Here is a 24,615-nt window from a genome sequence, read left to right on the forward strand (position 1 = left end):
TTTTTGCATCACACCACGAAAGAGTGCTTTTTCACAGTAACTCAGGAGGAAATAGCTGAACTGCCACTTCACCAGGTCTTGTAATCTAATGTGGAGGAACCCAGGTCCTGAACTTAGTGCCAGAAGATCCAGCTGCAAGATCTCTATTCCTCACCTGTCAGATCCAGAGTCCAGGGCCTGGGGATTAAGTTATTGGTTTGGATGCTGTACAAACCTCAGAAAGTTTTTTCCTCTCATCAAGGATTATATAGTTTCATTGTTTGTAACTTCCATATAAGGTTAAAGTCAAATGTTGGTGTTTCATAAGCAATATTATAATCTATTTTTAAATCATCAATATTTTGGGCGTATTGCCTCCCCCCCCCTTCTTATAAGTATCTTGTATTAGAATAATTACTCTTGGCTTTTCCTACAGATCAGAGGAACACTGTCCAGATTAGAGTAAAAAATCTGTCCCACCTACTGAAACCTTCTGGTTTCCATAATCCATTGGCAATGCTCTTCTACTTGAGGTAGAAGCAGGGAAAAAAACAGGGATGGGTTTAAGGCCTCTTCAAGGTTTACACCAATCAGTCAGCTGGTATCAAAATCGGTCAAGAAGTCTGTGTGTTTATAGGAACAGCTGAAATTGAGAAGTCCCTGAAACATCATAGCTGGCCTGGGTACATGGAGAGGTAAATCAAGATAAAAGTCAAATATCACACACATTAAATAACTATGCTGCAGTGAATGCTGCTGGTAACCTGTACTTCATGAGGAGTTAAGATTTTACCTTTACTTTTTATCATTTTTTAAAAGAGGATTTTTGTACAAAACTTTCCATGAAACTTTTAATTGCTTGTAGGGCTAAAGGCTTGGAAGTCTGGCTTTATTTCTGTCTTGCTATATTTCTACAGATTCTTCCAGAGGCACACAAATTTCTGTGGGCTCTGATTATCAGTGTAACTCTACTTCTTTTAATTCTTGCTGGGATCACAAAGTAGGGTCTTTATCCTGGACAATAGGAACAATATGAATGGGGTTCTCTCTCAACCCATGGACTCTGTAGGCACTGCTGTGCCTGCATCTGCTTAACAGAGAGAGCCATGGAAGATTAGACATCTCCTACAGTGCTTATTTTGGAAACGAACTCTAGGATGTTTATTTCTTACATAAAAAGAACAATGTATTTAAAATTAAGAAACGTGAAAGTTCTATGTTTTATATATTGTATGAAATTTTCATATGCATTTTGGGTCTCTTCCATTCATTTCAGAGCAGTCATTTTAATTGCAGGTATTAACTATCAGTAATAATTTGGCCTCTTGACTGAGAATTACAGAAATTCTCTGTTAATTGTCTGCCTTACAGCAAAACATGTTTTCTGTTAATAAATTAATCTGACAGTAAGTACTAAAGTGTATTTGTAAGTGCTTTGGTTTAATAGAAACATTACAGAGTGCTTTGAAATGCTCACACCCTTTACCAGCCCAGTGCTGTCCTTGTTCCTGCAGTCCCAGCTGTTTGCTGAGCTGCATCACCTCCCTCTGCTCTGCCTGAAGAATTTGTCTCAACATGATACTCTGCCTCCTGCCAACCCCGGGGGGAAGGGCTAGTGTCCCCTCCCTCTGCCTGCAAGCATTAACGAGCATTAATTCCCTCCTCCTTGGGACAGTAGGGACTGCCTCAGGGAGCATTGCGTGAGCTGCCACCTCCACAGTCTGTTTCTTGGTTGGGACAGAAGTGGGCAAAGCTTTGACCATCCAGCAGTAAAACTGGTCCCTGCTGTGCCTCCTGCCTTGCTGCCCCAAATTGCCTGTATGGGCATACACAGGTGTCTTGATTTGTAGTCACCACAGAGGGGGATCACTGTGGTGATTGGGGCTATACTGGTCAGCAGCGTGGCTGAAGGGGAGCAAGTCTGTAGCATGAAGCAGGTGATGCTGAAGGCCTGAACCATCAGGGGTTTTACATCTGCCTAGCTTTAACTGGGGCATCTGGACTGAAGGCCTGTTAGCCAGCGGAGTGCATTAGGGCTATTCCTACAGTATGTTTTCCTGTTAAACTTCATCTGAAAGGAATCCACTCAATGCACTCCAAGACTGACTCGTGTCAGGGAGCCACACGCAGTAAGTGGGGACAGGTGGGAGATGCGTTTCAAAAGGCCTCTTGAACTGAAATGTCATTGTAGACGCACAGTGAGCAGTCAGTGGGACATTGTCAACTGAGCTGGCAATGGGACGGGCTTCTCGGTGCCATGTTTAAGGTGAGTATTACTCTGAAAAGATTTGCAGCCTGCTAAATAGATTTTTTTTTGTTTGTTTCTGCCATTCTGCTTGTGAACCAGACTTCAAATACCTGTTTCGCTTTAATTTGTTAGATCCACTAAGCGACATTTCTTGGAGACTAGAAAAGCAAAGGTGGCAGATGGCGTGTGATGATTTCTGATAGACCGGTATTAATGAAGATGGTCACAGTGCCACATATGCAGAGCTGAACTCCATTCTGCACAGAAAGGTAATTGCAGAGAACTGTTGTCAAACACTTGGTGATCTTCCTCAGGATCCCTCTGTTTTCCCAGACCTGCATAGCTGTCTGCTGATCCCCCAGTTGTGTATGCTGCATACATATACGCAGGCAACATCTAGTCCTACGTTTTTTCAGGCGTGGAGGCAGAATGTGCTGCTCAGTGTTTTACAGTTTTGTTGCTTCTTTGAAGCGGAAAGGGGCTGGTAGCACCAGATGTCTTCTGCTGGACCCCACCTCCTTCTGGTAACGTGAAGTAACAAGCAATAGGACAAGAGGAAATGGCCTAAAGTTGCACCAGGGGAGGTTTAGACTGAATATTAGGAAAAATTTCTTCGCTGAAAGGATTATCAAACATTGGAACAGGCTGCCCAGGGAAGTGGTGGAATCTCCATCCCTGGAGGTATTTAGAAGATGGGTAGAGGTGGTGCTGAGGGACATGGTTAGTGGTGGCTTTGGCACTGTTAGATTGGTGGTTGGACTCGATGATCTTAAAGGTGCCTTCCAACCTAGATGATTCTATGGATACAAGTAGGGCCAAGATAGGGGTTTCGTTACCTTTGTGACATGCCAAAATAGTCTCTTGAAACGGACGTGCCCCCGTGGGGCACACTGCTGGTCGCAGTCAGGGACTCATCCCGCAGCCCCTGGGCGAGAAGGCGAAGGGCAGCACCGCAGAGCCTTCCCAGCAGGGAGAGACGAGGCAGAGAGCTGCTGTGCTGTGGCTGGCTTAACGAGCCCCAGGCGGAGAAGGCTCCTCAGTGTGGTTCTCCAGCCCTAAACTGGGGCTTATTTTGCGGCAAAAAACGCCCTCCTACTCCTTTACCGGCGGTAACCAGCGGGCCGCGGGGTGCAGGGCTGCAGCGGAGCCGCCAGGGGGCGCTGTTATGAGGGGAACGGGCCCGGCCCGGCGCTCCGGAGCGGGAGCCCGCTGGGGCCGGGACACGGCGGCTGCCACGGGCCGTTCGGCCCCGGGGAGAGGGAAGGGGGGACAGCGGGTATCGGTACGGTTACCGCAGCGGGGATGCGTGTTACTGTCAATACCGCAGCAGGCACCCGGAGAATCCTCCTCCTGCAGCCAGCAAAAGACAAAGGTGTGCTGATGCTCGTTGTGAAGGCCAGAAGGCTTGAGATGGCTCAAAATTCATAAATAGGAAGGGGGGGGGGGAGGGGGGGAATGAGGCTGGCGTCACTGTCATGTAAGTAAAGGGCACTGCCTGACTCGCAACAGCACAGGCTTAGCCGTGTTTGGGCTAGGAACAGACGTGCAGAGGAAAGTGCCGAGCACAGCTTTTCCCTGGGGAGGTGATTCTGCCCCTGTACTCCACTCTTGTGAGACCCCACCTGGAGTACTGCATCCAGCTCTGGAGTACCCAACATAAGAAGGACATGGAACTGTTGAAGCGGGTCCAGAGGAGGGCCACAAAGATGATCAGAGGGGTGGAGCACCTCTCCTATGAAGGCAGGCTGAGAGAGTTGGGGTTGTTCAGCCTGGAGAAGAGAAGGCTCCGGGGAGACCTTATTGCGGCCTTCCAGTGTCTGAAGGGCACCTACAAGAAAACTGGAGAGGGACTTTTTACTAGGGCATGTAGTGATAGGATGAGGGGGAATGGCTTCAGACTGGAAGAGGAGAGATTTAGATTAGATATTAGGAAGAAATTTTTCACTCTGAGGGTGGTGAGGCACTGGAACAGGTTGCCCAGAGAAGCTGTGGATGCCCCATCCCTGGAGGTGTTCAAGGCCATGTTGGATGGGGCTTTGAGCAACCTGGTCTAGTGGGAGGTGTCCCTGCCCATGGCAGGGGGGGTGGAACTTGATGATCTTCAAGGTCCCTTCCAACCTAAACCATTCTGTGATTCTATAATTTTGTGGTGTGACATTTATCTTCTGCACTCCAAGTATCATCTCTTTGTACCTGAAATTTTCCACTTCGCTTTTCTGAGGAGCCAGTCTCCGCCTCAGTACTGGGTGTCCTCCTGAAGCTACAGGACCAATGTGCATTCCCACCACTGTTGAAGGGATGGGATCTAGTTCAGGTTTAGTGTAGATGGTACTTCTGCAACGTGTTAATTACCAGCACTAGAGAGGTATATTAACAACAGTGAAGCCTTTGCAGTCTGCCTGTGTTTTTTTTTTTTCTCCTTCTCTGCCTTCATTGCTCAACTATCGTTACTTCGGCTCTGGTGAGGTCACCTCATGGCTTTGCCAGTATATTTTCCCCCAGGGCAGCTAAATTTCTAACTTGGAGGAAAAATAAGGGGTTGAAGAAGCCTGGGGAAACCATGAAGCACTTGAACAATAAGTTTAGCAAGAGCCAGGCTGTAGGGCCATGTCATACAAATGCCAGCATAGATACATTCCCCCCACACACCCCCCAATGTCTTTTCAGAACTACCTGAAAGATGTATGTAAGAGTATGAATGCCAGTACATTCATCTGCAGTTAGTCTTTCATTCCCACCATGGGGCAAGATAGATTTAGCTGGAGAAAACAAAAACCAGTAGAAGCAGAGAAGCTTAGCTGCATGGCTAGAAGTATTTATTAGCAGGAGAGCTGGGTCTCTCCTCCCTCTGCAATGCCTGCCCTGCCCTGGAACATACTGCTTTCTCGCCTGCCAGCAGGCCTGTCCCCAGTGTCGCCTTCCTTTCAGCCTCTGACAGGCAGCATGAGCCGTTGCTGTCAGCCCACAGCGAGAACCTGCTCTATCCCATGAGCTAATTGTGGCTTTGCCCTTGACACTCCTTGGGGCCCAAGGCGAGTCTGTGTGTGAATATCATTTTCCCCACACACCCAGCTTTAAAATGGGGAGGAGGTGCCTTTCTCCACTTCCCCCCCCCCCCCCCCTTCCCCCAGGAGTTCATGAGCCCTGCTCCCTGCAGGCTCCTGCTTGTCCTACGCACACAGAGCCCGTTGGGCATCTGACCATCTGCCTGAGCAAATGACGGGTTTGTTTGCTCCCTGCTAGCCGCCAGGGCAGGGCTGTGCCTGGGTGTGCCGCCTGCTGAAAAGCTAACCCTGACTGCGTGTTTGCACAAAGCTCTCAACAGATGCAATGGGCTCTGCTTTGACATGGGTATTTTTAAATCCGCTCCAAACCCTGGTCAAGCCAGCTGTTCTACAAGCGAGTTGAAGGGCATTGCCAAAGCTGTGTGTTAGCAGAGGTAACGTAACCAGCAATTTGGAAATAAAGGGCCTTTATTCATGAATTGAGTAAGGCACGTCATAGCCCCAAAGATATGTTCCTGTCTTCTCTGTGCCCTCAGAAGAAATAACTCCATTCATTAGCAGGCTGGTAGCTCTCCCCAGGAGAGCTGCACTGGGGAGTTGGGTGGTTTTTGTTTCTTTAACTACAAGGAGCTGGGCTATGGCGCTGTGACTGGACTGGTACCTGTTGTGCAGCCAAAAGAGTTTGTTCATACCTGTCACCTTGGTGGTCAGGTGCTTGTTGTGCCCAACTACTTGTAAAACGTCAACATGCTGGAGGTGCCTGCTGGCACGGTATGAGAGTTAAAACATATAGGTTAGACATTTGGCCATGGGACAATGAGGCTTCATTCCCAAATCTGCACTTGGGGTAGAGGATCTGAAGAAAAGCACACCCCCCATAGCCCTGTGAGCATCCCTACTAAGGAGCAAAACCACTGGAGGGAGGAGGCTGAGATGGCATGGGACGCACACTGGGCCTATCTGCAGTCTCATGGATGGCCCAGGGCAGTGTGAAGATTTCCTGGGGCTCTTGTAACAATGGCAAATTACAGTGTTCAGCTGCACAATGCAAGGCAGAACGCTGTCTCACAGGGTGTGCTGGGACATCACCTGTCCCTGTCCCCGGTACACCAGTCAATAAATACTAGAACAGATAGGGTGTGGGTGTCGGGGTTCGGGGGAGCCACCTCCCCGCTGTGGCATGGCTGGCCCTGGCCATGGCTTGGCCAGAGCTGAGCTGGCGCTGTACCCTGGGCACAGGCCTTCCCCATGCCACCGCTTGCTGCGACACACCCTGAGGTGGAAAAGGTTATTTTTACTGTGGCTTTGCAAAGCCACTCACAACTGATGCCGTAGGAAAGGGATTGCTTGTTTGATTGTTTTTCCTCCTTTCACATTCCTGGAAAGAGGGGCCAGCGCGAGGCAGGCACTGTGGAGCAGGACCATGAGTCAGGAGGGCTGGGCTCACTGCCTGCCTCTCCCTGGGGCTCTGGGGGGGAGCCATGCCAAGTCACAGCCCTGTGAGATGCTTGGCTTACAGCTGAACCACACAGCCAAAACTGCTAACCTTGTCCTGGGTTTTCCCTTAAGCCTCGTCCCACGTTGCCTGCCCAGCACCAACCGTGCTCAGAGCCGGCTTGGACTGCTGCTACCTTGTGGCCTCACATACCACAGGATGAGGGATTCCAGCCTTTGCTGGAGGCAAGGTTCCCCTTCAGCATGGGCTGGGGTGGCAGAGACTTAAGCTCCTTCTCTTCCCCAGGCCACAGCAGCTCTCACCAGCAGGATTGCCTCTCTCGCTATGGGGTTGGATCTTCCACTAGAAGCTCTGGGACACCTCACCCCCAGACTTAACAGCCTGTGCTGTTCCACTTGACACGTGTGTATGGAATAGATGTGCAGTGGGCCTGAGTGAGTAACTCCATAGCTCACTGGGCTTGTCGCTCAGTGGGAGAGGAGCTCTGGATTTGCTCTGAACAGAGGAGCTCTGGATTTTGCTCTGAAAGACTGCCTGAGCTCTCTGTTAAGGTGCTGGATGGAAGGGGGAACGTGTCAGTTCCTGAGGTTGGGCCTGCATTTACACCAAACCCTGTTATAAACCAGCAGCTCCAGGACTTGGGCTCCAGCAGTGAAGGCCCTTAGGAGCCTGCATTCATCACCAAGCATCAGTGAGTACTGGGTGTCTCCTGCTCAGACCCCAGGGGCACTGCAGCACAGCAGAATTTCCACCACCTATCTGCTCTGGCAGGAAAGTAACTGGCCGCTTCAGGTCCATCAGCACAAAAGCTATGAAACGGGCTTTCATTGCTTGGCAGCAAATGCAACAAATCCTTGTGGTCTACATAATCCCTCAGTTGCTTGATGCTGTTCAGCTGCAGGCAGGGTCTACAAGTCCATTGGGTGATGCTCAAGGCAAACGCAGCATGAGCTCCACGCAGGGAAAGTAGCAGGTGCCAAAATGCAAGTCCAAAACCAGTGGAAGGCCATGGAAATGTATTTTTATGCAAGAGTGCTTAGTCAAAAAGAGGGAGAGCTAGGTACAATTCCCTTTTGTGTCATGGAGACCAAAACCCATAACCCCTCAGCCTCATAACAGCCTGTGCTGCCAGGCATAAGATGTTGTACAGGAAGGTCCTTCCCGACAAAATGCTGAAGCGCAACTACTTCAGACAGAAAAATTAAGCATTTGTTGGCTCAGAGAAAAAGCCTCTCTATTGACCCTTTGGAAAGAGACCTGGGTTTTCTTAGTCCTGCTCCAGTTTCATAGACATGAACAAAGCACACACTGGACAACAAATGGGATCCAGATCTTCTCTCCCTCGTGTGAGTGCTTTTATCATTAGATTACAAGGTCCGAGTCATTCTTTCGTTCTCATCTGATTTTATCCCTGGTCCATGCAGATTAAGAGGCTCCAGCGGTCTTAACACCCATGTTTCTTGAAGGCCAGAGTCCTGCATCCTCCCCTGGGTTTCACACCTGCTGGCGCACATGCCATTACAGACAGGGAAAGCTGTTGCCACTTCTAATCAGATTTCTCCTAGTAGCACAAGCTGCCCAAATCCCAGGACAAAAGCTTATGGTTCGAAGAGTCCTCTCACTCTGCTGTATCAAATAAGGTTTTATGTGCAGGATCATACATCGCAACTTGGCAGAGATGATTCATTCGTACAATCCAAAACCTCCTGAATGTTGGGTGGAGACTGGAATGGAAAGACTGCAGCCCAAGCATCCTTCACCATCTTTCTCTCTCTAGACTACAGTCTTCTTCCCTGTTCTCCAATGAACTGTGTCCCATAATCACACAGCTCCCCCAGATACTAATTTCAGAGAAATTGTGAGTTCCTGGTGGGAGCAGTCACTTAGGCAGAAGAACCACCTTGACTGTATGCACCAAAGGAAATTGGGACTTCTGTTATTTCAAAGTCGCATCAGAAAAGACCTCATTTTCATTTAATTAGGGATGTGTCCCCACCTGCTGTGAAATATTTCTATGGTGCTTAATTTCTTCTTCACCATTTCTTTTGCTGCTGCTTCTTTTAAACAGCTAAGCAAGTTGAGCTTGGGGAAGACTCAATTAATTTGAGGTGTGTTAGCAATATCTGCTTCAGGACTGGCTTCTTGTATAAGCTGCATGGAGCCTGGCACATGCCATTTTACTGTAAGGCCACCCCTTTTTTCTCCCCTCTCTCTTGCAGACACACATGCACACACACCCCTTTTTCACAAGCCCTCCTTACCACTCACTCATGTGGTTTGATGACTGCTCGTACTGGAGCAGGAATGGGGCCCATCGCTCTGTTCCCTGTTGGCCTGCCACATCTCTGCCTACACAGACGCCGGGGTGTGGGTGTAACCTCGCTCCTCATATTACAGCCAGGTTGTGATGTCTTCAAGCACTCTTCTGTGTCCGGACCACGCAGATGAGAGCACCTCTGCATGGGTTACACTCACATTGTCAAGGGCAGACTTTTCTCAGCAACACACCATTAGACACTTTTTCCAAGTGCAGGCTGGAAGCCCGATGTTCTCATGTGACTCCAGAGGCTGAGGCAATGGACGTGTGTCTCTGTACTAATCCAGCCCTGGAGACAGCCCCACCCTGGGAGCTCAGCGCACAGCCAAGCGCCCTTCACTTTCAGGCTCCAAATCTCAGAGGATCAAACTTAAATGATCAGCTCTGAGGACTGCGATTCTGGATACGGTCCTTTATCGACCCACAAGCTACCTCTGATAGCAAGCACTACCCACGGGGCTGGGGGTGAAAATCGCAGTCCGGCTAAGCTGGGCGGCATCCTGGGTTGCTAGGCCCCCTGCCAGCCAGGGCTGCAGATGTGATACTTGCAGAGTGCATTAGCTCTGGAGAGTGCTCATCTCTCTCTCTCTCTCTCTCTCTCCATCTGCTGAAACTGGTTGGCAAAGGAGAGAAAGAATTTAGCGCTGTGCAGAGTCTGGCTATCCAGAAAGGCAAGGAAAAAAAAAAAAACAAACAGAGATAGAAATAAAGGGTGATCAGTAATCATGCTTTTAATAGCTTGTAAATATCTTTTTTTTTTAATTCCAGGCAACTAAGATGTACATTTGTTGTGTATATCTGACATCTGAAAAAAAACCAAGAGTCCACAATCTGTTCCATTTCATCCCTTTTCTAAAGCACATAAATTAAAGTATCAGTCAACCCAATATACAAGAGTTTTATAAAGGAAAAAGTCTTGTTCTGTTTTTACAATTCAGTGTCACCTTTTTATCTGAAGCATTAGCTAAAGTTTTAGCTAGATAACTGTCTTACAACAAATAGGAAAACTCAGAACTTAGGCTGTCCAGAAAAATTCAAGAAATTTCCACTCCCTGCTCTCAAACTCCACTTCCTAATAAAGCATCAGAGTAACATTTTAATTTCCCGCTAGAAAACGAAACATCCCAAAAACTCTTCAAACACACCTGGGAAACACTGTTTGGACCACAGAGCTTATTAAACTTAAAACATTAACAGTGCAATGATTTCCCCTTCTACAACTTCAATGCAGAACCTGAATTCACACCAGGATGAACAAGGATAGAAAATGCCAGACTACAAGTAGCCTTCGGTGCCCGGAGCTGCTAAATGCCCTCCCACTCTTGATTTAGGTATCCAATAAATGCTCTCAGCTTTGAGAGCACCTGCAAACTCGGGGACACCAGGCCACTCCGCGGTTCAGGCTGAGGCCATTTCATCATTCCCTTGCTGAACTCGGCTCAACCGGGATTTGAATCCGGATGGGAAGATGCCGAGGACCCTCCCCTCGCACTGGTGCCGGGGCTCAGCGCTTGGCATGATTCAGCCACATAGCTCTGGCCACCACCCAAAATTATTCTCACTGAAACTGGGGAGAGACTTCTTGCTGATTTTGGTAGGTGCAGGATGACTTTATCAGCAATACAGCATGGGCCTTGATGGAGAGGGGTTGCTCTTGCCTTCTTCCCATTGGGGGGTACGTGGGCACCTGGGGGGCTGCTCCTCAGCAGTCTGCATGGGAGCTGGTGGGAATAGCCTGTGATCTAGCACAAGGTAGATCTCGTACAGGGAAATGGGAGGCAGGCTGAAACAGCTCACCTGGCTGATGTCTTCATCCATTCCCTAGCCCTGAATAGAAAACCTCTGATCTAGGGGAAAAGAAAACTTAAAAGATGAAAGAACACAAAAATAAAGCAAAAACGTGACCTTTACTGCTTTTTCATCTCCCACTGTTTTGATTAAAGAACACGATCTGTAAGTGCAGCTAACTCCAGAGACAAACGTACTCTTTCACAGTCTTGTGTGTGTGCAGCACTAGAACAAAGTCACAACTACAGGTGCAAAGGAACAATGTTACAGTCCTCAGAAGACCTACTCTATGCATCCACCAACAGCTTGAGTTTGCTGATAAAGTTAAGCAAAGAGGTTCATTCTTCTTGAGCACAAATGAGAATCCGTCAAACCAGCTTCTATTACAGAGAGAGTCTAAACTGACATAAATAATTATAGTCTTGATTAAAAATAATATATTATTCTAGATTTTGGGGGTTTTATAGTTTTCATGTAAAACCCCTATACTCTTGACATCTAGGAACAAAGACAAAAATAAAAACCAGGCACTTGCTGTGCCTTCTCAAGCACTATCGTGGTGTTTAAGGGACACAGAGGAACTTAACAAAAGAGATTAATGCCTACAGTGGAAAACGAGAGGAGTTCTTCATGCCGTTGGCTTTTTCAAGTCTCGGATCTGCTTAATCAGGTAGTTCTTCTCATCGGTGAATTGTTCGTCATCCGTCCTCTCTTTCTGGAAATTGCTCAGAAACTCAATTAGCTTGGGTTGGTTTTTCAACAGGATCTCCACAATAGGCTGTGTTTTGTTTGGACTGGCCACAAAAACCTAACATGCAAACAAAACCAGGCAGAGGGAGACACAGAGAGAGAAAGAGAGAGAGGAACATCAGTCACAACATCCCCATAAGGTATTTTTTAACAAGTCAGCGGAAGGCTGGCAGGCAGACACTCTGCTGCTACACACCTTGTCCCAAGGCACAGAGAGAGGAGTTACAAACATGTTGGTTCAACAGCAAATTGAGGCAAAGCTCTGCCTGCGTGGGGTATCGCTTCCCTTTAATTTTGCTCTTTGTTGATAAAAGCATTTGATTGTAAACGCAGCTGTTTGGAGTGGGCTATCAATTCTCAGCCTCTTCCACATGCAAGACTTAAATACACAGAAATTAATTATCAGGAGAACGGAAAAGCTTTGTGTCAGTATTGATATCATTTCCATACTAAACCAGGCCTAAAATTAGACTTGCCAGCTTTGTTTTGGTTTGGAAGAATATGTCAGAGGCTCCACTTCCTTCTGCCTAATCCATTCATGGGAGCGTGGAAATTTCCAGCAGCAGGAACAGGAGGAGCAGGAGGAGCAGGAGCACCGTGGTGCGACGTTGCATTCACTGCCCTCGCTAAGCAGAGGAGGGTGCCAATGCAGGGAGGTGATACTCACCTGGCACAGACAGCCCAGCACTGTGGGCTGACGGGTCTTCTCAAATAGTAGTTTTTAAGGATAAGCCTAGTCGTGCTCTGATTTTTCCTCCTGCAAAGCCTAAAGCCGCAGTTTTCCAGCTCTGAACACGACCCCCTATGCTGCAACACTGTTTCTTTATCATTTTCTCTGCTTTAGGTGCCAGCTGATGACAGGAAACTTAAGGCCAATTGTAAAGTCCATCGGTGACAACCTCTTCGCCGGGACCTCAGGATGCTGTGGAGATGCGGGCGCTGCGGACATCAGTCACGGGGAGCAGACAGGGTGGTGGGAACACACACGCAGCACACCCCCAGCCACCCCGGGGGAAGGTCCCACATCTGGCTTGCCACTGAGGTTACCATGGCTGGTCAACAAAACACTGCCCGAGCGCTTGCGCAACAACATAAATAACTTGAGCTATTCTCTACCCGACGAGAAGAAATTAAGGATGGACAGGACTGGAAAACGTCCAGTTTCCCTCCAAGCCTGTTCAAACCAGAATGAAAACAAACATCTGACAGTACAGAATGGCATGTTGTCCAGCCAAGCACAGGCGGCACCACCACTTGCTGCTGGCTCTAGACCTAGGGCTCTTCTACAGGTCCATTTATCTCCACTGAGATTGCCCACGTGAAAACCCAGGCCATGTCCAGCTGCGCAGGGAGCTGCCATGTTACGTGATGAGGAACATGCACACACCCTCTGGGGGGCTACGTTAGAGCCCCTTGCCCCCAGAAACAACACCTGGTAAAGCCTGGGATGGGATTCAGTCTGCACCCATCGTTAGGCTTTGTATGTCCCAGTTAGAGGATGTTATACAAGTGGTGTTGAAAATGCCACAGTGGGGAATTTGGGGAAGGAACGGGGCTCAGCACACATCAACAGTGCCACGCTAAGTACTTCTGGCCAGACAGGGAGGTAAGACTATATTTTTTTTTATTCCACGAAGGTGAAGGAAAGTATCTCATCTCAAACCCCAGCATCCTGATGCCATAAGAGCCCTAATCCCTGCCTATACTTTTGTCTTCTCTGGATCCCTTCTCCTCAGGTGGCTCCTAGGAGTCCCTGCTTCAAGGTATATTTTCCTCTGGGGAAAGAGCTGCGGCCTCTGCCATGCTGAATGAACGCTCCCAGGCCCAAGTCTTTTACGTTTTCCTTGATTTCATGGCCAGACTGTGGTCCCTGTGACAGTATAATATCTACAGTTACTCACACCCTCTTTGCACAGGCCTCCACATCACCTTTTTCAGAATACCTTGAGCTGTAATACCAAATAATTTCTTTTTATGCCTACTGGCCACCTAAAACTTCCCAAGGGTAGCACCAACAGCCCCAGCTCCCAGGGTTACCTTCAGAGCAGCCCCCCTAAAATAACATCTTTCCTGCGTGATGCTCCAAGCACTCACAGTGCAATATCTTACCAGGGACACGTCTTATCAGTGGGTTGGAAAGCCACTTCAGAGCTCTCCCTACACTTGATGGACTGTCGATAGCTGATTGTTCTGTCGCTGCCTGCAACATCTGAAAGCAATATCCCTTCCCTTGCAAATAGCTTTGATATGCTGCTATTGATGTGTTGGTTCCCCATATGAGAAATAAAGGGTTTGGGGGTATAAATCACTACTGAATGTACTTTACAGCTTTCCAGTCTGTGCCTTACCTAGGGAACACTAATCCTGAAATCTCGTGGGTATGAACATTTGGCTCTGGCTGAGACTGTGGCAGTTGCCGCTCTCAGCTCGAGCAGCCCCACGATGCAGCTCCCCGCGTGCTGACCTACAGCAGGACACCACGCTGATGGAGGCTGGATACTTCCAGGATTTGTACTGTGATAAGCTCCCAGTCACCTGGACAAGCTTCCTTTGAAAAAAGCAGTATGTACGCCTATGGCCAGGGATGAGGAACATAACCACTATGGATCTTCATTAAAAGTTTTTAATTTTGACGTTCAGTTCCCCCTTTGTGACCAGAAGAAAACCATCAACTACACTGACAGGACCCACAGAAACAACCTAATTATGGTGCAAACAACATCCATTAAAGAAGGCCTGACCTTAAAGTGCTGAATATCTTCCTTCAACGAATATTAGGCCTCACAAAGATAACTGAAGGCTGACTCTCAGAATGAAGAAATCTAAAACATTGTTCTTGTAAAAGCTATCCAGTCTGCAAACAGAGCTGGAAAGTTTTAGTGGTAAACCTAGTAAATACCAGCATTTCATATTGGTCCTAAAACTAGTACTACCACAGCAAATAATTAAAGAACTTAGTTTAATAGAAGACATCACATCCTGTTTATCTTCCTGCTCGATTATTTCTAGATTATAATCTTCCCCTTGCAATACTGTCAAACTGAACATTCAAACAAAGATCATCTTGACTGCCAGTCTTGCTCAGTGTCAACAGGGACTCGTAAAGACAGAATGTTAAAGGACCAGAAAATTCCTGAAATGTTATTCAATACTTCGGCTAAGCAAACAGAATCAGTTCTGCCAGTATCAACTAATCAGGTTCACAAAGCCCAGGATTAGGACCACCATGAGGCTTTACTTATAAAAGAGCCCCCCACATTCAAAACTCTGTCATGTCCCAGAGGACGAGATAAATCCCTGACAATAGAAATCATTATTAATGCTATTTGGAACACTTCTACTAAAATGAAGTATAACTGAAGCTAAAACACTTCACAGAGAACTTTGTTTCACCTGTGGTTTTATTATGAAAGGTTGTGTATTCTAGAGCACTTAATTCAGATATCTGAGAAAGACAGAGACCAAAATAGAGAGAGTACTCATATTAAAATGACAACTCTAAAAATAGCCGTTTCAGCACAGTTCTGTTTTGTGAATATTTGCAAAAGGTCTGGAATGAAAATCAACTCTGAAGCTTCCAAAGTTGTCCAAAGCGGAACTGTTACTCTCTTCTCCATTAAAAGTCATACACTGGATTTCTTCAAACAAATAGCAAAATCACTTGGTTAGAGAATCTGACCTTGTTTCCGTACAATTAATAACCAGGCATCACCACTCTCTGGGACTACAGCAGAGCGAAAGCGATTACAGAGGTTGAATACCCTGGATTGGGTATTTTAAGGCTGACTCTGGGGTCACACACAATCTTGCTCTGTCAGGAAACTGCACACAAAAGTGCTTTACTGTTCGTGTTGTTTATAGTGTAGTGCTTCACGGAACACTTCTTGACCTATAAACTCCCCAGCTAAGACACAGAGAGGACACATCCCCATAAATGTGGTTTCAGCTTCATACCAAAAGGAAACTGTCAGTACGGGCAAATTATGTGAGACCATTTGCAGAGCAAGCTGCAGGAGGTAGCTCCGTAATGTGCATGAAAGAGAATGGAGAATGGAAAAATGAAACTAAGGTCACAAAACACAGTGTACCCATTCTATTTTTAGATTTAAACAGTAAAATATATCTTGCTAAATGTCTGCTTAAGAACAAGAAAGTTGCATAATCCCAATTCACCGCTACTGGGTGTTTTCCTCAAAATAATCTAATTGTTTATGTGAAAGCCAAGAGAGCTTGTTGGTTCCCCTTATGAGAAATTTATGATGAGAGCCTTTATTTGTAAACGCATAAGGTCAAAGGAAAACCTGCACCACGTTCACAGAAAGCTTTGTTCTCCCCTACAGCCAAACTCAAAGGAGCCTCCACTAGTAACTCACAAATCCATCACAGGAGCTGGAGAGCCCTTCCCAACATTTGGTCCTCAAAGCCTGCATGCTCCAGACTGGGACCTCTCCACTGAAATCGATGCAGAGAAGAACTGGTGACTCTCAAAGCCTACAACTCCCGTTGGATTATTTATGGAGGAGGAGGAAAGGGGTGAGGTGTGTTGGCTTTTCCTAATGATTAAATACTGGCTAATCTTCATACATACATTGTCTGGGACACGCAGCTGCAGGCCTTTAGGATGGTGCCACAAGGCAGAAGCTCCATTTTGCTCACGCAAAAGGAAGAGGAGCTGGAGCTAGGAGGAAGATCAAGCGTCTCCTCAACAGAGGATGGAAGGAGGCACTGCAAGTGGACGCTCTTTCAGTTTCCCACCCAAAGCATCCTGGATGAGTGAAATGTTCTCAGAGCTTAAAGGGGTGCTGGCATTTTCAGCCACAAAATGTTCCTGCAAAATATTTTTGCACTATAGGTGCTCATCATTTTCATCTCTGTCTTAGAGTTTTGAATCTTCAGTAATTAGAAATTGCCTCGGGGAGGTAAGAGTCACATGCCTTTTTTTTGGGTCAGCTGGGGCATGGGAGTGTTGGAATCTGGATGCTCACAAAACAAGCACTTTTTCATTTCAACTGCAGCTAACTGGGGAAACATCTAAATCAGGTAATTTAAACCCAAATCTTTTGGCAGCTCAGACAGAGCAGTAAGTATCCACTTCTCCGCAGACCTTTGATTTCAAATCACTGCGTTTAGCCTACTGTAATTTCAACCAGGACTCCACAATTTAAAAATGCAGGCACAGTTTAAAATTCATGCAATTAAAAGCCGAGGACAAGATTCCTCTCCCAGTTACATTAGCATGGAATTATTACAGCTGACAAGAGAACTGAGCTGAGGGACCCTAAGCCAGAAACGAGAGGCAGGGATGCTGCAGAACAGGGCACAACCAGCCAGTAGTGTTTTCCCCCATTCTCTTAAATATTTAAGGATTTCCTTTAGTAGTTCTCAAGAAGTTAGAATTCCATTTAAGAAGTGAAATCAGAGGAAAACGCTCTTCTCTGACCTGTTCTGCAAAGCTAATTCGCAACGCATTTTTCTATAACACTCTATAACTACCCTGCCCACCAGGGAGAAGCTGAGTGCTTCTGCATCCAGTTAGCCCAGGTCCTCAGTGAGGACCTAAAAGGGAAGCTCTGCCGCACCTCTAGAGTTACTCTAGTGTGCTGCTGGTGGTTAGAAACGAGCAATTGCCAGCTGACCAGGTTCTGCTCCGAGTCTGCAATTTCCCCACAATGAGCACTATGCAGGTGAGAGAGCACAAGGCCCACCATGGCACCGCTTAAATGCTGCCAACAGGTACGGCTGCAAAAAACAAACAACATCCCATGGAGGTTTCTATCTGGGGACAGGGTTTGGCCCTTTGAACTGAAGAGACACAGCATTACCACCCTGGACCGTTTGTTTTGCTGGGCACCTGAAGACCTCAGCATTATGTCCCTGTGGTAGCAATCACAAGCAGCAAAGCAAGGCTTAGGCTACGATATCTCTACTCTTAACTGGAAATGAGCTGCAACATACTGGAAAAGGAAAGGAAGGGAGGAATGGGAAAGCAAATGGGAGAAAGAGCAATGTGTGACACGGTTGCACACTGGAATCCTTTCAAGTTATTCCAAATGCCTCTTGAAATAAGCAAAATCAGCTGTTCCCAAGGCCTGCCCCCCCCATCATTAATTCAGGAACAGCAACTCATGTGTTTCATACATAAAAATCTGGCATTTATTCACAGAGCGGCTAAGAGAGCCCAATCCTCTGATCCCTTCCCTCCATAGGCATCTCAAAGACTGCAAGTGTTTGAAGCCTGACTGCTCTCTTATCTTGGAGCCACATACCTCCTGATAAGGAGGAGGAGTAGAAGTTACTCACAGTCGTTCAGCTGACTATGGAGGAAGTCAGCAAGGGAACAGCTTACCAAGCCGCTTATTTCAGGGAGGGAAATTTTTTTTTTTTAATCCTCCTTGAAGCTTTTTTTTTTTTTTTGGAAACGAAAAGCTTTTTGGAGACGCTGCACATCCTCTAAGCCTCCATACTGAAGATCTGAAAGCTTTTTTCCAAAGCAGAAATGCCAGAAGTACAAAACCCAACAAGTCACCCTGAATTTGTGGAGGGTGATGTAATCTTTTCGCAATAGCATGCCTTTTGGTGTGATCTGGTATCTTTCTTAACCATCTTGGCGAAGGATATCCTTACAGGCTTAATATTCCTCTTCTGAAAAACCATTAACAACTCTATTTACATAGCTTGGAATTTATGTGCTCATTCCAAATTAAAGGTAGTTTTGCATAATAACAATCCAACTCACCCTCTATCCCAGAGCAGAGAACTTTTTTGATAGGAAAACGGTAAACTTTTCACTTATTAACATTAATCATAATGAAAAAAGGACCACTGGTTGGCTCTGGTAATTGTTTAAGACTGCATTAATGATCACTGCAAAAGGACGGAAGGATTAAACTCATTTCAAGCTCAGATTTACCAAATCTTTTTAATACCTTTAAAAGCAAATTGTGTTTGTACTGATGCACAGCGCTAGCCCCATCTACTTTTGGTTTTAATGTAGAGTTTTATGGCTTTTTTTTTTTAATGTTTGCCCAGAATCACATGGTAAAATGACTTAAGAGTTGAGGGAAGGTACCCCAGATATGATCTAGAAGCTGTGTGTTTTGTTACCTGTAGCATCCACCTCATTGCTACTTGATTGACTACCCTCAGCCCAAACCAAAATGATGCTGCTTTAGATCTCACCTGAAGGAAGGCAAACAGAAATCAGAGGCTGAGTGATAGAAAAGTTTTCAGTTAAGGCATTCTCAAATACTGGAAGTGACTGTAAACGCCAACCTTTGCCTTAATTTTCTGGGCTTTCTCTTGCCCACCTTGAAAGACGCTTTTATGAGGAAAAGAGAAAGTCTGCCACCTCTACCGCTCGGACTAGCTCACCTTGAACACGTGGAATGCTTCAAACTGAATGTTGGGGCTTTTATCTCGCAGCAAGTTCATCATCAGCTTCAGATTTTCTGGTTTGCTGATGTATTTTGTCATGATGGCAAAGTTGTGTCGGTCCAGAATCAATTCACCCAGCAGCTATAGAGACAATTAAAAAAAAACCCCACAGGTCTTTCAGTCCACCACATTATTTTTGAATGTAAAGAAAGCAGCAACATATTTTAATGCTTGCCTGAGAGGTTTCAATGCCCCTACCTTTAGAAAAAAAGTAACTAGACTTGTTATCATGCAGCGAGTTGCTTAATGCCCAGTAATACCCATCTTCTAAATACTACAGAGAGGGATCCCACATATGGGCTGGGTGTAATAGAAGCTGGTGTGAGCCAGCTGGGACAGAAGGGACAGAAGCAAGTGTAGTGCAGCTGTCCCACAAAGACACCTTAATTTCATTCGGATGTTACATTAACACGCCTATCTGGTCCCATCTGCAGGTCACGTGAGACTCGGTGCTGTAGCAGCAAGCAGCACCAGACAGAGACTCTCAAGTTCACATTACTCTCAAGTTCATTTTAACCCATGTTCTGAACCAAAGTATAGATTTGAGGTGAGGGGAAAAATGATAGTGCTGGTTCCATAGAAATGGCCCAATGCTTCACCAGAGATCCAGGGAAGAAAATTCACAGCGAGCTATTGTGCATTATAAGAGTGAAGCAAGGCTTAGCCTACAATATCTCTACTCTTAACTGGAAATGGGATGCAACATACTGGAAAAGGAAAGGAAGGGAGGAATGGGAAAGCAAATGGGAGAAAGAGCAATGTGTGACACGGTTGCACACTGGAATCCTTTCAAATGCCTCTTAAAATACGCAAAATCAGCTGTTCCCAAGGCCTGGCCCCCCATCATTAATTCAGGAACAGCAACTCATGTGTTTCATACATAAAAATCTGGCATTTATTCACAGAGCGGCTAAGAGAGCCCAATCCTCTGATCCCTTTCCTCCATAGGCATCTCAAAGACTGCAAGTGTTTGAAGCCTGACTGCTCCTCAAGCACTCATTTCTTTTTTGTTAGAAAGTATGTGGCCGCTCCGTTGCCATACATGCATCTTGATATTCTGCATAATGTGGAGTTCAAATTTAGAAGGAAAGCGCTGAGAAACTTTACTTTACCTTCAAAGATTGTCTCTTTGTTACGTAATTCTCAGAGTGAAGGAGTTTTTCATAATCCTCAAAGATCTAGAGTAACAAGAAAACACAAATGCATTTGATTCATGTCCGTCCTTCCTCCTCCTGATCCTTCTCACCCCAGAGGAGCAGTAGAGGCCACAGCAGTGCCGCCCTCTAACACTTCACTGCCGTGCCAGGCCCAGATCTCATGGCCTTTTTTCTTGGCTGGGTATCACGCAGTGAATTAATGCCCAGGAACACTCCTCTTCCAAATACTGCAAAGAGGGATACCACATAAGGACTGGATATAACAGGAGCTGGTGTGAGCCAACTAGGACAGAAGTAAGCCAGTGCCTGTACAGCCTTCTCTTACAGGAGAGTGAAGCTGCTGCCAGGACACATGGGTCCTGCATGTAACGTCCACTCACTCATATCATGGTCACGACTTGCTTTGTGATTTAACGCAATATCCCAAACTGGTGACAGTGCATCCCATTCTGGCGTATGCCAGAAACGCCTTTTGTGAGGTGCCACCTGCCTTGAGCAGCTCATTAAAGCTGCTTGCCCAACGAGGGTCACTAGGAGTCCAGTGCGTGCTGGCTTTTGCGGGATCGGGCCAAGGGAATCTTGTGGTCAAGAAGACTGAGAGAGAAGGCTGCGATATGTTCAACCCATCTACCAAACAAGCAATAAACCCCAACGCTGCTGTCCGAGAATCATCTAACAAAATGCTCGCTGCCACAATTCATACTTAAAATTTTAAATGTCAAATAAAGGTAGAACAGGACTGTTCCAATGCAGTGCTTCAGTACTAAGAGAAAAGATCAGCAGAGACACTAATTTTGCTCCAGTTAAGCTGCATTTGTGACTCAGCAATATCTTTATATAACCTTCTTGGTAACTCTAGAATGAAAGAAATAGTCTTCAGCCTTTTCACTTTGGCAATGAAATAAAGAATACTTCAGGTAACACAAGAACATAACCCGTAGTTTAATTCCATGATCCATATCAGTCCAATTTTAGTTGATTCCAATGGAATTTTTCTGACCCGCATTTGGTTCAAAACTGAGCCAAAAAATCAAAGTGAAGAATGGCAGAAAACCAAGGGACTAATTGCCTTAGGATGGTAAGAGGAATACTCATACCTCAGTCCCCAGTGAGGTACATATAATTTCCAGCAATGCTAAAACTTCTTCCAGTAACTCTTCTCCTCGGTCCCAAAGTATTATCTATGACACCGGTATGGCCCTATGAGTGCTGGAATATCACAAAACTCTTTAAAAATGCACACGCTTTTTTCCCCCATGATCTCTTTACATACAAAGTTGACAGTTCTGTTCACATACAAAGTTGACAGTTCTGTTCACATACAAGGAGATGCGATGCCTGCAAAGAGGAGCAAAACTTGCCTTTAAACTATGAGTGCTCCTGAAACCTTGGCGCATGTCCCCACGTGTGTGCAGAGGGGGTACCTGTATTTCAAACGCCACGTGAGGATTCTGCTTTAGTAAAAGCAATGTTTAGTTTTGCAGTCCTATGTGACTGTTTGATACGAAGCATGAAACCCTTCGCTACCGAAAGTGTACCTTCTCCAGCTAAGCACGAACAGATTTTATAAAAATTGTTCATTCATTTACACTTACCGCATCATAATTTTGTTCCAGAAATTCTGCTACCAACAATTTGTGTCGCGTTAACAGGTCCTGGGGAAGAATAGAGAAAGATTACCTGAGAAAGCATGCTCATTTGATTGTCCCGTGATTCTCAAATTTATTTTAGCATTTTTTACCGGGTCATCTTTTAGAAGGTATTTACAACATGATTTCTATAGACCAAAAGCATTTAAAACCAAAACTGCATTGTGTGTTTATTGGGATTTTAAGGAGAATTCAGTGAATGCTCACAGAATCAATATAAAAAACTATTCTAACACTCGCTCTTTATATTCCTTTCCACTCCCACCTTTTCTTAAAGTCATCATGCACAGTACTTACAATAAACTGGGGTGGGGGGAAGGAAGAAAGTAAATTAACCTTTACAGAGGGATCGGCTATGGTCCCAAAGCCACAAGTGATTTTCAGTCTTCACCCCGAGCAGGGGTCCAGATGGGGAGAAATTAACAAGTGATCTGCATGCTACCCCACAGCTGGAAAATTATGCTGTTTGATCAATTGCTATCGCTCATCTCCAACGAATACAACAAGGCAGACTCAAATTCAACCACTGTATATATATACATTTATTTATTTAAAGCCTAAAAGTTAGGCACTAATCTAAGCTAACCATCCAGGCTCCCTCCACAGCTACTCCATCCTCAGAAATGGGTCTCGGGTAGGGGACATGAATTTCTTCTGTGGCCAGTTTTCTGCTCAAAGTGGACTTACTGACACAAGCAGTAGCAGACCTTTAAGACAGCTGAAGCTTCATAGGAGGCACCCCATCCTAAAAGGCCAACTCATTCAAATTTAAATTAAAGCAACCTCTCCCGTAGAATGGGAACATGGTGCTCAATGACAGAGATGCAAATGTTCAGCTCCAGAAAAAATCAAGTCTCTTTAACAGATGAATAGCCGTGAAATGAAGTGGCCAGTTTGACGCATTTAAGTTTCATTTTTATCTTATTCCCTCCTTTAAAAAATAACGCTGATCACAATAAATGCCTGATGAAGTCCATTCAAGTCGATATTTTTTCAGTTAATCAGTTGCTATCTTTTTCATCATCTTTTCCTTGGTTTCCTTACCCACAGTCAGAGACTGAAGCTGATGAGTAGCTGAAGCAGATGCACAGACACATCCTCTACAGCATCACAAATAAAAGAAATCCTTTACATACTAATCCTTTAATTTATTTTTACCATCAGTTATAAGAAGAAAGCAGAGTGCTATAAAATCCAGTACATGTTTTTAACACATTCCTTTATTTAGCAGGACTGCAATGATAGCAGTTTAAGAGGCTGAGTGCAACAAATGTGATTCACAAGCTTTTATGCAGGGCACTTCAGAGGCAAGTACAACATTTTTCAATAGGGGGCACAAATGGAATAGAATCGAAAATGAGTTTTTCATACAAAATCATGAGAGAGCGCGTGGAGCACCAGTATTCAATCAGTGCTCTTTCCAACTGCTGTATCTCTAAATACAAGCAGTTTTCCTCTGCGTTTTTAGCAGCTCTGTTTCCTCTCTGCAGTGCACCTGGCTGAATTTAATTAAGAAGTACATCTCCAGATCATCAAAAATTTCAATACTTCCCTACTATAAATATCCTCAGACTTTAATGCACATTTAATTAAGCCCTCCTCTGGTGCATAGACTATCCAAGGCTTTCAGCTCTGAACCAGACACCCTGGTGGCAACACTACAAACCCAACAAGATGGAAACAGAACTGAAAACACGACTTCAGTAATCCAGCCAGCAAGCACTCGTAGCACTTATTTTTACAGTATTAGAACCAAGGTAGCTCCATATTTCATGATTCAGTAGCTTCCAGATCACTTGTTGTTCCAGCTATTCAGAGTAAGAGGCAAATAGGAGACGAGGTGAACAGCTGGTTTATTTCCAGAACTGACCGGGTATTGAGTCAGGCAATTTAAAATAAATGGCAGTTTTTAAAAAATGCAGTTTATAGATTTTCCCCAAGCATTTTAAAAGGTGATTTCTGACCTATGTCAGAGGATGAACTGCCCTCATACTCCTCTCTTTTCACTGCACGTGAGGATGTAAAATCCTATTTTTAAATCTTGCTAAAAATACACTCAGATCACAGGGGACAGAAGTAAGTTCCACAGCTGTAGATCCATGAACAACATCAATCCCTCTTTTTTGGGGAGGGTTGCAGCAGTCTGTGGTCCTTGCCACAGCTAACTGCCCTTTGTCCCCATCTGGACCCCTGGTTGAGGTGAAGACTGTCCATCACCAACTACATGCTCTGCTGTTGTCCTCAAAGCAGGACCTGGGCAAAAGATGCAAATCTCTTCTGCCAAGTTGGAAACAGAGCCCAGGAGCGCTTTTTCTGACCAGAGACAAATACTCTTCTGAGCATAGGGTAAAATGCCAGAGACAGAGGATTTAAATATCTCAGCTGCATTTTTATACAGTCGTACACATGTATCTTTACTTGTCAGTATTTCTGTGCTCCTTCCACTTTCATAACATTTACCTAATGAATACAATGACAGTGCAACTTAAAATAATCGAAAGATGCTGTTATTGATTGACGGGTGTTTGAAGTGGTCATCCTGCTCAACTCATTACTGACAAATTCTTCATTATGTAAATCTTTACCCCATTCAGTAGGTTAGTAAAAACTGAGGCCGGGTTTCAGTATGCATTGAATCACTGAGCTGAACTCTTAACATTCCTTACAGTTATTCCTAAGGTCTATCTACTCATGTTTCTAATTAGCTTTGAGAAGAAAGAATGAACAACGTGTTTCTATGACAGCAAGCAACCCACTGATAGAAGAAAAGAGAAGCTAATCTATATTTAGAAGAGTCTTTACCTGAAAAGAATTTTCCCCAGCTTTCTTAAA

The 24,615-nt window shown here is 45.5% G+C and overlaps 1 protein-coding gene across 3 annotated transcripts in view; it reads right to left on the bottom strand.

The window, feature by feature from the left end:
• Positions 1-9,720: 9,720 nt before the first annotated feature.
• The window catches only part of CAB39L (calcium binding protein 39 like), a 66,327-nt gene continuing 51,432 nt past the window's right edge, over positions 9,721-24,615 (bottom strand). For all 3 annotated transcript variants that reach the window (XM_082484281.1, XM_082484279.1, XM_082484280.1), the window contains exons 6-9: positions 21,730-21,789; positions 20,090-20,155; positions 18,915-19,058; positions 9,721-11,601 (exon numbers count right to left, since the gene is read on the bottom strand). In XM_082484281.1, the coding sequence (XP_082340407.1) occupies positions 11,422-11,601; positions 18,915-19,058; positions 20,090-20,155; positions 21,730-21,789 (450 nt within the window). In that variant the 3' untranslated portion in view covers positions 9,721-11,421. The remainder of the gene's footprint in view (positions 11,602-18,914; positions 19,059-20,089; positions 20,156-21,729; positions 21,790-24,615) is intronic.

The sequence above is a fragment of the Vanellus vanellus genome (genome assembly GCF_965231255.1).
Source record: "Vanellus vanellus genome assembly, chromosome: 1".
Lineage (NCBI taxonomy): Eukaryota > Metazoa > Chordata > Aves > Charadriiformes > Charadriidae > Vanellus > Vanellus vanellus.